General features: G+C 47.4%; 1 protein-coding gene across 3 annotated transcripts in view; it reads left to right on the plus strand.

The window, feature by feature from the left end:
• Positions 1 to 16,090, plus strand: part of PSTK (phosphoseryl-tRNA kinase) — a 109,688-nt gene that overhangs the window by 48,972 nt on the left and 44,626 nt on the right. For all 3 annotated transcript variants that reach the window (XM_063962135.1, XM_063962134.1, XM_063962136.1), the window contains exon 2: positions 4,104 to 4,386. In XM_063962135.1, coding sequence (XP_063818205.1) covers positions 4,104 to 4,386 — 283 coding nt within the window. The remainder of the gene's footprint in view (positions 1 to 4,103; positions 4,387 to 16,090) is intronic.

Consider the following 16,090-nt stretch of genomic DNA (forward strand, 5'->3'; position numbering starts at 1 on the left):
CAAAATCCCAGTTAATGCCGACAACTCGTCTGCTGTTCCTAGGGATGATTCTGGACACGGTTCAGAAAAAGGTTTTTCTCCCGGAGGAAAAAGCCAAGGAGTTATCCGAGCTTGTCAGGAACCTCCTAAAACCAGGAAAGGTGTCTGTACATCAATGCACAAGAGTCCTGGGAAAAATGGTGGCTTCTTACGAAGCGATTCCATTCGGCAGATTCCACGCAAGAATTTTCCAAAGGGATCTGTTGGACAAATGGTCAGGGTCGCATCTTCAGATGCACCTACGGATAACCCTGTCTCCAAGGACAAGGGTGTCTCTTCTGTGGTGGTTGCAGAGTGCTCATCTATTGGAGGGCCGCAGATTCGGAATACAGGATTGGATCCTGGTGACCACGGACGCCAGCCTGAGAGGCTGGGGAGCAGTCACACAAGGAAGAAACTTCCAGGGAGTATGGACGAGCCTGGAAACGTCTCTTCACATAAACATTCTGGAACTAAGAGCAATATACAATGCTCTAAACCAGGCAGAACCTCTGCTTCAGGGAAAACCGGTATTGATCCAGTCGGACAACATCACGGCAGTCGCCCATGTGAACAGACAGGGCGGCACAAGAAGCAGGAGGGCAATGGCAGAAGCTGCAAGGATTCTTCGCTGGGCAGAGAATCATGTGATAGCACTGTCAGCAGTGTTCATCCCGGGAGTGGACAACTGGGAAGCAGACTTCCTCAGCAGACACGATCTTCACCCGGGAGAGTGGGGACTTCATCCAGAAGTCTTCCACATGCTGGTAACCCGTTGGGAAAGACCAATGGTGGACATGATGGCGTCTCGCCTCAACAAAAAACTGGACAGGTATTGCGCCAGGTCAAGAGATCCGCAGGCAATAGCTGTGGACGCGCTGGTAACGCCTTGGGTGTACCAGTCGGTGTATGTGTTTCCTCCTCTGCCTCTCATACCAAAAGTATTGAGAATTATACGGCAAAGAGGCGTAAGAACGATACTAGTGGTTCCGGATTGGCCAAGGAGGACTTGGTACCCGGAACTTCAAGAGATGATCACGGAAGATCCGTGGCCTCTACCTCTAAGGAGGGACTTGCTTCAGCAGGGTCCCTGTCTGTTTCAAGACTTACCGCGGCTGCGTTTGACGGCATGGCGGTTGAACGCCGGATCCTAAAGGAAAGAGGCATGCCGGAAGAAGTCATTCCTACTTTGATTAAAGCAAGGAAGGAAGTAACCGTGCAACATTATCACCGAATTTGGCGAAAATATGTTGCGTGGTGCGAAGATCGGAGTGCTCCGACGGAGGAATTTCAACTGGGTCGATTCCTACATTTCCTGCAATCAGGATTGTCAATGGGTCTCAAATTGGGATCTATTAAGGTTCAAATTTCGGCCCTGTCGATTTTCTTTCAAAAAGAATTGGCTTCAGTCCCTGAAGTCCAGACCTTTGTTAAGGGAGTGCTGCATATTCAGCCTCCTGTGGTGCCTCCAGTGGCACCGTGGGATCTAAATGTGGTTTTGGACTTCCTAAAATCTCATTGGTTTGAACCACTAAAAAAGGTGGATTTGAAATATCTCACATGGAAAGTGACCATGCTTCTAGCCCTGGCTTCTGCCAGGAGAGTGTCAGAATTGGCAGCTTTATCTTACAAAAGCCCATATCTGATTTTCCATTCGGACAGGGCAGAACTGCGGACTCGTCCGCATTTTCTCCCTAAGGTGGTGTCAGCATTTCATCTGAACCAGCCTATTGTAGTGCCTGCGGCTACAAGTGACTTGGAGGACTCCAAGTTACTGGACGTTGTCAGAGCATTAAAATTATATATTGCAAGGACAGCTGGAGTCAGAAAATCTGACTCGTTGTTTATATTGTATGCACCCAACAAGATGGGTGCTCCTGCGTCTAAGCAGACGATTGCTCGTTGGATCTGTAGCACAATCCAACTTGCACATTCTGTGGCAGGCTTGCCACAGCCTAAATCTGTAAAGGCCCACTCCACAAGGAAGGTGGGCTCCTCTTGGGCGGCTGCCCGAGGGGTCTCGGCATTACAACTTTGCCGAGCAGCTACGTGGTCAGGGGAGAACACGTTTGTAAAATTTTACAAATTTGATACTCTGGCTAAGGAGGACCTGGAGTTCTCTCATTCGGTGCTGCAGAGTCATCCGCACTCTCCCGCCCGTTTGGGAGCTTTGGTATAATCCCCATGGTCCTTTCAGGAACCCCAGCATCCACTAGGACGATAGAGAAAATAAGATTTTACTTACCGATAAATCTATTTCTCGGAGTCCGTAGTGGATGCTGGGCGCCCATCCCAAGTGCGGATTATCTGCATAAGTTGTACATAGTTATTGTTAACTAATTCGGGTTATTGTTAAAGGAAGCCATCTTTCAGAGGCTCCGCTGTTATCATACTGTTAACTGGGTTTAGATCACAAGTTGTACGGTGTGATTGGTGTGGCTGGTATGAGTCTTACCCGGGATTCAAAATCCTCCCTTATTGTGTACGCTCGTCCGGGCACAGTACCTAACTGGAGTCTGGAGGAGGGTCATAGGGGGAGGAGCCAGTGCACACCACCTGATCGGAAAAGCTTTACTTTTTGTGCCCTGTCTCCTGCGGAGCCGCTATTCCCCATGGTCCTTTCAGGAACCCCAGCATCCACTACGGACTCCGAGAAATAGATTTATCGGTAAGTAAAATCTTATTTTTTAGATGTGCCCTGTCTCCTGCGGAGCCCGCTATTCCCCATGGTCCTGACGGAGTCCCCAGCATCCACTACGGACTATGAGAAATAGAATTATCGGTAAGTAAATTCTTATTTTTAGTTGTGCCCAGTCTCCTGCGGAGCCGCTATTCCCCATGGTCCTTACGGAGTCCCAGCATCCACTACGGACTACGAGAAATAGAATTACCGGTGAGTAAATTCTTATTTTTTTATGGTCTGTATTGATTTTTGGCTCTCCAAACTTCCATTGAAAGTATAGGGAAAGGGGCATGGGAGGGGAGGGCTGACTCCCAGGGGTGCTGTCCCTGCAGTGCTGGCTCCTACACAGTGACAGGAGCCGAGCGCTGCACATAATATAACAGTGCAGCACTCGGCTCCTGTCACTGTGCAGGAGCCGGCATCTTGGTGTCACCCCTCGGCGGGTGACACTCGGGAGCCGTCCGCACCCCCCTTGTGACGCCACTGAGTTGGAGGGTATGCATTAGGGAAGTAGCCCAGGAGTGGAGCATTTTGTACCTGATAAAAAGGGCCATGTTGGAGGGTCTGACATTGCATGTAGTTCAGAACTGATTTTAGCGTAGCATGTGTCTTAAGCTGGGTATACGCCATAATTGTAGAAAGATATGTCTCATGTTCGAGCGATGAACGATATATCTGTAGTGCATTGGCGGGTGTGCCATACCTCCCAACTTTTGGGTCCAGAAGATCGGGACCCTTGCGCGCCATGGGCGCGCTTGCCCCGGAACAGGTGTGGCCTTGTTATGAGAGGGGACGGTCTTACTGCTAGGGAGTGGCCTCGTGGCATGCCCAGTTCTCTGTGAGCTGCTGGCCATGCCTCCTGTCCCTCTCTCCCTGTGAATAGATGCCGTGCGCAGTTTCTATTCACCGCTGTTCTGCTAAGCAGAGCAGCAAATGACAGAGGGCCAATAGACAGGAAAAAACAGACACCCAACCGACTTTTCAAACATTTGAATCTCCCCCATAGTGTCTATAGGAGATAGATCCTGTTAGCATTAGCAAGATCCGATTTCTGCGTCTGCGCACGTGATTCATGATGCTTCAAGGCATCGGCCAGACTGTGTGAGCTGAAGCTTACCCAGGCTCACCGTCGGATCCGGACACGTCTGCGTCACAGACTCTGGACCTGTCATGCCTTCAAACACTGACGGAGCTGTGAGCGACATCGCAAGACCCGTTCAGCACATGCACAGAACGGGTTTTGTGCCTGTGCAGACCCCCAAACATAGTATTTGTACGCAAACCATCGAGTTTGTGTAGAAATATAAATTAGTCCTCTAATCCGTGGTCTGTTTTGCAAGGCACATGTGTGACTAAGACCTTATCTGCATATAAGTATATCCACTTTTGTCTTATCTGCCAGATGTCCCTCTGGAAGCAGCTTCGTCAGCACCTTCTCCAGTTCATTGAGCATCTTATAGTGGCTCTGCTCAGCAGCTCAACTTTAAAAGCCCCAGGTGGTCTGACTGGAGGACAGTGGGACCGATTTGTTCAATGCCTGGAGGGGCAAGGCGTCATCTCTGCTGCACGGTCAGATTCCCACCACTTCTTGATCTCCCCGAAGCTCAGTCATATCTACGTTATACTTGATGATAATTTCTACTACCAGAGCATGCGGTATGAGGTGTATCAGCTGGCACGCAAATGTAAGTACCCGCTTTTTAGTGCATTCACAGCGTTTAATGTATTCAGTGCTTCACTTTTTCCACATTATGTTATGTTACAGCCTTATTCCAAAATGGAATAAATGAATGTTTTCCCTCAAATTTTACACACAATGTCCCATAATGACAACGTGATTTAAATTTCTCTGACGTCCTAGTGGATGCTGGGGACTCCGTAAGGACCATGGGGATATAGCGGCTCCGCAGGAGACAGGGCACAATAATAAAAGCTTTAGGATCAGGTGGTGTGCACTGGCTCCTCCCCCTATGACCCTCCTCCAAGCCTCAGTTAGATTTTTGTGCCCGGCCGAGAAGGGTGCAATCTAGGTGGCTCTCCTGAGCTGCTTAGAATAAAAGTTTAAGTTAGGTTTTTTTCTTTCAGTGAGACCTGCTGGCAACAGGCTCACTGCTACGAGGGACTTAGGGGAGAGAAGTAAACTCACCTGCGTGCAGGATGGATTTGCTTCTTAGGCTACTGGACACCATTAGCTCCAGAGGGAGTCGGAACACAGGTCTCACCCTGGGGTTCGTCCCGGAGCCGTGCCGCCGACCCCCCTTGCAGATGCCGAAGTTGAAGAGGTCCAGAGATCCAGAAACAGGCGGCAGAAGACTTTCAGTCTTCATAAGGTAGCGCACAGCACTGCAGCTGTGCGCCATTGTTGTCAGCACACTTCACCAACAGTCACCAACTGTCACTGAGGGTGCAGGGCGCTGGGGGGGGCGCCCTGGGCAGCAATGTATAATACCTTTTTATGGCTAAAATACATCACATATAGCCCTTGAGGCTATATGGATGTATTTAACCCCTGCCAGATCTCACAAACTCCGGGAGAAGAGCCCGCCGAAAAGGGGGCGGGGCCTATTCTCCTCAGCACTCGGCGCCATTTTCCTGCTCAGCTCTGCTGTGAGGAAGGCTCCCAGGCTCTCCCCTGCACTGCACTACAGAAACAGGGTTAAAACAGAGAGGGGGGGCGCTTATTTGGCGATATGATTACATATATAAAAATGCTATAAGGGAAAACACTTGTATAAGGGGTTGTCCCTGTATAATTATAGCGTTTTTGGTGTGTGCTGGCAAACTCTCCCTCTGTCTCCCCAAAGGGCTAGTGGGGTCCTGTCCTCTATCAGAGCATTCCCTGTGTGTGTGCTGTGTGTCGGTACGTGTGTGTCGACATGTAGGAGGACGATGTTGGTGAGGAGGCGGAGCAAATTGCCTGTATTGGTGATGTCACTCTCTAGGGAGTCGACACTGGAATGGATGGCTTATTTAGGAATTACGTGATAATGTCAACACGCTGCAAGGTCGGTTGACGACATGAGACGGCCGGCAAACAAATTAGTACCTGTCCAGGCGTCTCAGACACCGTCAGGGGCTTGTAAAAACACCCATTTACCTCAGTCGGTTGACACAGACACGGACACTGACTCCAGTGTCGACGGTGAATAAACAAACGTATTTTCCTTTAGGGCCACACGTTTCATGTTAAGGGCAATGAAGGAGGTGTTACATATTTCTGATACTACAAGTACCACAAATAAGGGTATTATGTAGGGTGTGAATAAACTACTTGTAGTTTTTCCTGAATCAGATAAATTAAATGAAGTGTGTGATGATACGTGGGTTTCCTCCGATAGAAAATTATTGGCGGTATACCTTTTCCCGCCAGAAGTTAGGGCGAGTTGGGAAACACACCTTAGGGTGGATAAGGCGCTCACACGCTTATAAAAACAAGGGGCGTTACCGTCTCCAGATACGGCAGCCCTCAAGGAGCCAGCTGATAGGAAGCTGAAAAATATCCTAAAAGTATATACACACATACTGGTGTTATACTACGACCAGCAATCGCCTCAGCCTGGATGTGCAGCGCTGAGGGGGCTTGGTCGGATTTCCTGACTGAAAATATTGATACCCTTGACAGGGACAAGATTTTATTGACTATAGATGCATTTCTATATATGCGATATGCGCAGAGGGATATTTGCATTCTGGCATCAAGAGTAAATGTGATGTCCATATCTGCCAGACGAAGACACGACAGTGGTCAGGTGATGCAGATTCCAGACGGCACATGGAAGTATTGCCGTATAAAGGGGCGGTCCATCGGACCTGGTGGCCATGGCAACAGCTGAAAAATCCACCTTTTGTTACCCCAAGTCACATCTCAGCAGAAAAGGACACAGTCTTTTCAGTCTCAGTCCTTTCGTCCCCATAAGGGCAGGCGGGCAAAAGGGCCAGTCATATCTGCCCAGGGGTAGAGGAAAGGGAAGAAGACTGCAGCAGGCAGCCCATTCCCAGGAACAGAAGCCCTCCACAGCTTCTGCCAAGTCCGCAGCATGACGCTGGGGCAGTACAAGCGGACTCAGGTGCGGTAGGGGGTCATCTCAAGAGTTTCAGCACGCAGGGGGCTCACTCACAAGTGGACTCCTGGATCCTACACGTAGTATCCCAGGTGTACATTGGAAATTCGAGACGTCTCCCCCTCACAAGTTCCTGAAGTCTGCTTTACCAACGTCTCCCTCCGACAGGGAGGCAGGATTGGGAACAATTCACAGGCTGTATTCCCAGCAGGTGATAATCAAAGTACCCCTTCTACAACAAGGGAAGGGGTATTATTCCACACTATATTGTGGTACTGAAGCCAGACGGCTCGGTGAGATCTGAAATATTTGAACACTTACATACAAGCGTTCAAATCAAGATGGAGTCACTCAGAGTAGTGATAGCGAACCAGGAAGAAGGGGACGATATGGTGTCACTGGATATCAGGGACGCTTACCTACATGTCCAAATTTGCCTTCTCACCAAGGGTACCTCAGGTTCGTGGTACAGAACTGTCACTATCAGTTCAGACGCTGCCGTTTGGATTGTCCACGGCACCCCGGATCTTTACCAAGGTAATGGCCGAAATGATGATTCTTCTTAAAAGAAATATGGACGCTTTCCTGATAAAGGCAAGGTCCAGAGAACAGTTGGAGGTCGGAGTAGCACTATCTTAAGTAGTTCTACGACAGCACGAGTGGATTCTAAATATTCCAAAATCGCAGTTTTTTCCGACGACACGTCTACTGTTCCTAGGGATGATTCTGGACACAGTCCAGAAAAGGATGTTTTCTCCCGGAGAAGAAAGCCAGGGAGTTATCCGAGCTAGTCAGGAACCTCCTAAAACCAGGAAAAGTATCAGTGCATCATTGCACAAGGATCCTGTGAAAAATGGTGGTTTCTTACAAAGCGATCCCATTCGGTAGATTTCACGCAAGAACCTTTCCGTGGGATCTGCTGGAAAAATGGTCCGGATCGCATCTTCAGATGCATCAGCGGATAACCCTGTCTCCAAGGACAAGGGTGTTTCTTCTGCGGTGGCTGCAGAGTGCTCATCTATGAAAGGGCCGCAGATTCGGCATTCAGGACTGGGTCCTGGTGACCACGGATGCCAGCCTGAGTGGCTGGGGAGCAGTCACACAAGGAAAAAATTTCCAGAGAGTGTGATCAAGTCTGGAGACTTCTCTCCACATAAATATACTGGAGCTAAGGGCAATTTACAATGCTCTAAGCTTAGCAAGACCTCTGCTTCAAGGTCAGCCGGTATTGATCCAGTGGGACAACATCACGGCAGTCGCCCACGTAAACAGGGCGGCACAAGAAGCAGGAGGGAAATGGCAGAAACTACAAGGATTCTTCGCTGGGCGAAAAATCATGTGATAACACTCTCAGCAGTGTTCATTCCGGGAGTGGAAAACTGGGAAGCAGACTTCCTCAGCAGGCATGACCTCTACCCGGGAGAGTGGGGACTTCATCGGGAAGTCTTCCACATGATTGTAAACCGTTGGGAAAAACCAAAGGTGGACATGATGGCGTCCCGCCTGAACAAAAAACTAGACAGATATTGCGCCAGGTCAAGGGACCCTCAGGCAATAGCGGTGGACGCTCTGGTAACACTGTGGGTGTACCAGTCAGAGTATGTGTTCCCTCCTATGCCTCTCATACCAAAAGTACTGAGAATCATAAGAGGGAGATAAGTAAGAACGATACTCGTGGTTCCGGATTGGCCAAGAAGGACTTGGTACCCGAAACTTCAAGAGATGTTCACGGAAGACCCGTGGCCTCTACCTTTAAGAAAGGACCTGCTCCAGCAGGGGCCTTGTCTGTTCCAAGACTTACCGCGGCCGCGTTTGACGGCATGGCGGTTGAACGCCGGATCCTGAAAGGGCATTCCAGATGAAGTCATCCCTACCCTGGTCAAAGACAGGAAGGATGTAACCGCAAAACATTTTCACCGCATTTGGTGAAGATATGTTGCGTGGTGTGAGGCCAAGAAGGCCCCTACAGAGGAATTCCAACTGGGTCGTTTCCTACATTTCCTGAAAACAGGACTGTCTATGGGCCTAAAATTAGGGTCCATTAAGGTTCAAATTTCGGCCCTGTCGAATTTCTTCCAGAAAGAACTGGCTTTAGTGCCTGACGTTCAGATGTTTGTAAAAGGGGTACTGCATATACAGCCTCATTTTGTGCCCCAGTGGCACCTTGGGATCTCAATGTTGTTTTGAGTTTCCTAAAGTCACATTGGTTTGAACCACTCACCACTGTGGACTTAGCATCGTCACCTTCCATGTGAGATATTTTATTAGCCCTGGCTTCAGCCAGGCGTGTGTCAGAATTGGCGGCTTTATCATATATAAAGCCCTTACTTAATTTTTCATTCTGACAGGGCAGAATTGAGGACTCGTCCTCAATTTCTCCTTAAGGTGTTTTCTGTTTTTCACATGAACCAACCTATTGTGGTACCTGCGGGTACTAGGGACTTGGAGGACTCCAAGTTACTTGACGTTGTCAGGGCCCTGAAAAATATGTTTCCAGGACGGCTGGAGTCAGAAAATCTGACTCGCTGTTTAGCCTGTATGCACCCAACAAGATGGGTGCTCCTGCTTCTAAGCAGACGATTGCTCGCTGGATTTGTAATACAATTCAGTTTACACATTCTGTGGCAGGCCTGCCACAGCCAAAATCTGTAAAAGCCCATTCCAAAAGGAAGGGGGCTCATCTTGGGCGACTGCCCGAGGGGTCTCGGCTTTACAACTTTGCCGAGCAGTTACTTGGTCAGGGGCAAACACGTTTGCTAAATTCTACAAATTTGATACCCTGGCTGAGGAGGACATGGAGTCTCTCATTCGGTGCTGCAGGGTCATCCGCACTCTCCCGCCCGTTTGGGAGCTTTGGTATAATCCCCATGGTCCTTACGGAGTCCCCAGCATCCACTAGGACGTCAGAGAAAATAAGATTTTACTTACCGATAAATCTATTTCTCGTAGTCCGTAGTGGATGCTGGGCGCCCATCCCAAGTGCGGATTGTCTGCAATACTTGTACATAGTTATTGTTACAAAAATCGGGTTATTCTTGTTGTGAGCCATCTTGTCAGAGGCTCCTTCGTTGTTATCATACTGTTAACTGGGTTCAGATCACAGGTTGTACGGTGTAATTGGTGTGGCTGGTATGAGTCTTACCCGGGATTCAATATCCTTCCTTATTATGCACGCTCGTCCGGGCACAGTATCCTAACTGAGGCTTGGAGGAGGGTCATAGGGGGAGGAGCCAGTGCACACCACCTGATCCTAAAGCTTTTATTATTGTGCCCTGTCTCCTGCGGAGCCGCTATATCCCCATGGTCCTTACGGAGTCCCCAGCATCCACTACGGACTACGAGAAATAGATTTATCGGTAAGTAAAATCTTATTTTTTTTTTTTTTAGATTTTTGCAACTGTACTAATATATCAATATATTTTATTGTGGGGGGCGTGGCCTGGCTGCTGAAGGAGGCAGCTGCGTTCCGGTGGAGCTCCTGAGATCCAGAGCTCCTTTAATCATTTAAACCCCCCCTTGCAGACTTATCTGGACACCTCGGCGTCCCCCCTGTCCCTCCTGATCCCCCTACTGTGCCACCGGAGGTACCGCGGAATCGGGGAGCAGTTTTAACTGCTCCTGCGGGTTCTGGCCTCCGGGGCTCACAAAGCCGGGGCCTCGATTACCTCCCCGCGCCGACGGCGGCTCCGGGACCCTCCAGTTCGGGCCGCGGGTCTCCTCCGGAGCTCCGTGCTACACGCCACCGCCGGCCGCTGCTACAAGAAGCTGTCCTCCGCTAACCACACTCTCCTGCGTACTGGGGATCCGGAGACTCGCCGCACGTGACGGGGCCGGCGGGCGCCCGGCGGCCATCTTCACAGGAGGGCTGCTCCTGGCTGTCTCTCTCCCGCTGGGCATCTGACAGTAAGTGCGGTCCCCGGGCCGGGGATCTGCGGTGCCCCAGCGGGGGGGGGGGGGGTGGCTGTAGGGCCGTATGTTAAATTAGAGGTGGTGACCTCGCTGCCATCCACAAAAGCACCCCTCACTCAGTCCCTGCTTTCGGTGCTTAACACAGGCTATCACCCGCTGCCGCTATTTATATATATATATATATATATATATATATATATAACACCCTTTCTGGCCAGGAAGGTCCACGAAGCACGCGGAGAGGTGTTACGGCCGCACACTTTGCGACGCTTAGCGTCCCGTATTTGCACCTCGATTGGATCAAGCCAGATGTCCTGGTGCTGTGAGGCTCCCTAGCTATGTGTCTGCCTGCCTGATGTTGCCCTAAGGCCGCGTGGGGGCTTTGGCGCGGCGACAGGTCCACATGCTGTAATAGTGCCGAGGATATGTGAAAGTGTAATACTGCTCTGCTTTGTTTGAAGACCGATCTCATGGTGAGAGGGATAAGGAAAAAAAAGGCCAAGACCAAGCCGGACGCGATCTCATCCCCTGCGAACCGACATTCGTCGGACCTACGCCAGTTCTTAAATACTCCAATCTCAATCCCCGCTACTTCTTCCACGGTCCCAGCCTCCCCGAACCTACACGGGCTGTTAGACGACATGGCGTCCCCAGGGACTCCACAGCCTCCACAGGCCCCCTCTCTGTCTGCGGAGATAGGCGAGATCTTCTCATGTAAAATCGCTTCCCACGAAGCAAGATTTTCTGGCCTTGGAGAATCGTTTGCTTTCCACTATCACTCAGGAAGTGACAGCGCTCCGACAAGACATGTCTCAAATTGCGACCCGTGTTGATGTTCTGGAACGCCATGAGACGTCTAGCTTGGATTCTCTGACTAAATTCCGGGAGGTGCTGTCACATCAAAGGGACGATATCTCTTTCCTAAAATCACGGATCGAAGATATGCATAATCGCGGCCGGCGAAATAATATTAGAGTCCGGGGCCTACCTGAGAGCGTTCAACAGGCTGACCTGGCAAAGGTTCTAACTACAATATTTGGAGAACTAATCGACCTGGATCCGAACAAAGTCATCATATTTGATAGAGCCCACCGAGCCCTCCGTCCTCGCGGCTTGTCGTCTGACAGGCCACGCGATGTGATTTGCAGGCTTCACTACTATGCCCAAAAAGAGGAAATAATGAGGTCGGCCCGTCAGCTGGACAGTATTACCTTCCAAGGAGACAAGATCCAGATATTTCCTGATCTCGCCTGGTCGACCTTGCAGCAGCGTCGAGTCTTGAAGCCTCTTACAGACTCTCTCAGGAAACTTGAACTGAAATATAGATGGGGCTTCCCTTTTTCCCTTCAGGTTTCTCATGGCGGCAAGGTCGCGAGTCTCTCCAGACCCTCGGAATTACAGGCCTTCTTCACGACCTTGGGTATACCTCCAGTATCAAATTCAAAATATGAGAGATGTAACTTGCGCCCTGCAGCCGCTTTGCACTAAACCCCCAAAGATCACAACTCTTTGATACACATACAATACAAACAAAATGGGGTAGTTCACAAGCGCTACAACATGAACAGAACAGGGCCTCTGTAACGCTGTCCTAATATTTAGATATCCCCTCGGTCAGGTTCGCACCTGTAGACTGACCTCCTCTCACAGGGGGGAAAACATAGAAAGGTTTCTTTTGCACCACCACGAATACACTCGATTCCAGGGGTTATCCTCTCCCTCAGTGTGAGTGCTCACCTTATTATAGGTCCCTATATGCCTTGAAAGGTGTCTTTCTCTCTGGGCTTCTTATATCTTTATGTGTTCACAACATTTAGGGGTCACAATCTCCCTTCAATAAGACGCTCACCTTAACAACAGGCCCTATGTTCCTCGAAAGGTTTCTTTCACTGTCTCCCTCCACCAGACTCTTCTATGAGGTCTTGTAGATTTTTTTCAAGATGTATATTTTTCCTCAAACATGAGATCCATTCAAAAAGATATATTAAAAGGTTTTATTCCACATGCAAAAATCCATCGATGGAATATGACATACAACAATAAAAAACACTAATATAAAAACCACCCTGAATGGGCGGACTGGGGTTTTCCTTAGGCACTACCCCTCAGAAGCCGGTCAGAGGAATTCCTCTCAGAAAAAAACATAAATATCTCTGATCCTTAAGTCTCCATATAGGGTAGTGATAATGTAAGTAAAACCTTACCGCCTAAGGGCTAAAAAGTGCTGGTGCCAACGCGTTTCGGATAAAAATCCTTCCTCAGGGCATGTCACAGGACTAACCCAGTCGGCCTTTTAAACCCCACTGAGCCATTCTCCTCCCCTCTTCCACCAATCAGAAAGAAGAGTGATGTTTTCATATATTCAAATGCATATTTGTAATCAACATTTTTCCATGTGCCTTATTTCCATCCTAAGACATCATTCTGGACATAAATAAACCTGAACTATGTTTAAAAACAAAGAAAAGAACATAACGAATCTCAATTGGTGAGAGCTAAAGTCCGTTCTGGAGTATCCATCCATATCCTCATCCATAGTCCTTGTATATAATCAGCGTTCCACGAACCGGATTCTCAACCCGTGATTTTGATATAGCCTCCGCTAACCGGCATGTATTACTTCCCTTGCATAAAGGTCAGGGTCCGTCCACATCAAAAGTCCCCATTGACCACGTTTTTCGTTCCTAGAGACGGAGGAAAGTCACCGGTGGTTCCTGCAGACCTTCCGATGACGTATTTCCGGTCTGGTGGAACGCAAAATCGGAAGTCATTGGAACGCATCCGTTTTTTCAATATTCACAGAATCGACGCACTCCCATCGTTTCCCAAATGTAAACAAACACATGTAGGGGGCAAAATACAAAGAAAAACAGCTATTAGTGACCGTAATTTTTGTTTATAATTTGGAAAAAGAAAGAAAAAGAGAAAGAAATGCATATTTCAGGGTTTATCGCATTATTATCAAAAGAGACATTTCACTAAGATACAGATTTAAAACCTTTTATGCATATATGTGGATTCTATTACAATTTAATTAACTTGTATCACATATAGTTTTCCTTATACATTCCCTCATAGGAACCATTTCATTTCAAATTCGACGTTCAGCCCCCTAGGGACTAACGTCTTAAGCTCGTATATGGCCCTCATTTCCATCTTTGCCAATTTTGCCTCCCCATCATTAGTCCTCCAACCTGGTGTTATCACTTTAATTCCACAGAAACTAATTAGATGTTTAATGTTACACTCATGTTTTTGACTGAAATGAAACGACACATTATGGGATTCAAGTCCCCTCTTGATGTTACGGATGTGTTCAGCCATCCTTATTTTCAACATACGTGTGGTCCTCCCTATATATTGGGACCCACACGAACATTCAAGAAGATACACACAATTTTTTGTATTACATGTAATGAAATCTTTTATATCATACACCTTATTTGTCTGTGTGGATCTATATTGTGTGACCTTGCTTTCTTTATTTTTGCACGCTCTACACATTGTGCAGAGCCCACATCTAAAAAAACCTTTAGATCTATTTCTAGTGAGCATTTTAGGTACCGACACAACACTACTGACAACACTTTCTTTAAGGTTTTTAGCCCTTTTATATATAAACCTGGGAAACTTGGAGATCACTTCCCGTAAGCATGGATCCTTTCCTAAGATTGACCAGTGTCTCCTAACTATTTTTTCCACTTGTTCGTGTTGACTGTTGTATGCGGTAACAAAGGTTACATCACCCATAAATTTGTCCTTAGTGATAGGACCTTTGGTCAACATTTCTGCACGATTATAAGTGCCAGTTGTGTCCATGGCAGTTTGCACACCATCCCGATCATAACCCTTTGCAAGGAATTGTTTCTGCAATAAGCGTGCTTGCTCCCAATACACCACCTCATCCGAGCAATTCCTTCTAATTCTTTGGAATTGACTGATGGGAATACTCTTCAACCAATTACGGTGGTGGTTACTTGTATGATCTATATATGAGTTGCAGTCGGTTGGTTTAATGTAGTTACTAGTTTTCAACTGGTCATTCTCCACATATATACGTAAATCCAAGAAATTGACCTCCACCTCGCTAACGTTAAAAGTTAAATGTATATTATGTTGATTGGTATTCAAAAATTCACAAAAACTGTCAAGCGAGTGTCGGTCCCCACTCCAAACAAAAATGACATCATCTATATAGCGACTCCAGGACACCAGACTGGCACCAAACTCATGGCCACTCCAGACTTGTTGATCCTCCCAGTGGGCCATGAAGAGATTTGCATAACTCGGTGCCAGTCTGGTGCCCATCGCCGTGCCTGTCAATTGTATATAGAATGATCCATCAAACCAAAAAAAGTTGTTATGTAAAATAAGTGAAGTACCCTCCAAGACAAAATTACTCCTATCTGTCGGCATATTTTCTTTAACCATAAAGTACTTGAGTGCCTCTAGGCCTAACTGGTGATTGATAATGGTATATAAGGACGTCACGTCCGCGGTGACTAACAGAAAACCAGGTTTCCAATCCACCCTCATAAGTTGGTTGATGGTGGCTGTAGTGTCTTTCAAATATGAACGTGTATTTTTGACCATAGGTTGAAAATATGATCGATATAGCTGGACAAATTCGACAAACTCGAATTTGTACCTGCTACTATCGGACGTCCTGGGGGTGTTTCATTGTTCTTATGAATCTTAGGCAAGATATATAGCACTGGTATAGAGGGATTTTCAATTGTTATATACTTAGACTCTTCTTCCGTAATTGTACCTTGTGCAAGATATAAGGCTAAAAAGGTTTCTAATTTTTTACTGATGTTCTCACTAGGGTTCCCCCTTAATTTTTGGTACGTGGAGACATCCATCAATTGCCTCATCACTTCCTTATTATACGCCTCCAGATCCATAATAATAATGCTCCCCCCCTTATCCGCGGGTTTTATTACTATCTCTTTGTTGTTCCTAAGACTCGTGATGGCTTTCCTTTCTTCCTTTGTAAGATTTGTTTGTCTGTTGGGTTTAAATACCACGCTCTCCAAATCTGCTTTAACTGCTTTTTCAAACGATTCTATAAAGCTGCCTTTCTTATGTCTAGGATAAAATGTCGATTTTCTTTTGAATTTGGTTATAGTGGTGGTATTACCCACAGTACTCCCCTCTGGGATTTCACTAAAGAACCTTTTTAAGGTCAATTTTCTAACAAACTTCTCGATGTCTATTAAGACATCAAACTTGTCACACCTATTAGTCGGGGAAAATTTTAAACCCTTTTCTAGGATGGTCTTCTCATGTATAGTGAGAACATATTTACTCAAATTATAGATTTTAGTATTTCCTTTTTCTTTTTCATTCCTCTCCTGATCTTCATTTATTATGGGCCTCTCCTTCATTTCCCCATTTTTATCTTCCCCATTCCTTC

This window comes from Pseudophryne corroboree, chromosome 3, assembly GCF_028390025.1.
Source record: "Pseudophryne corroboree isolate aPseCor3 chromosome 3, aPseCor3.hap2, whole genome shotgun sequence".
Classification (NCBI taxonomy): domain Eukaryota; kingdom Metazoa; phylum Chordata; class Amphibia; order Anura; family Myobatrachidae; genus Pseudophryne; species Pseudophryne corroboree.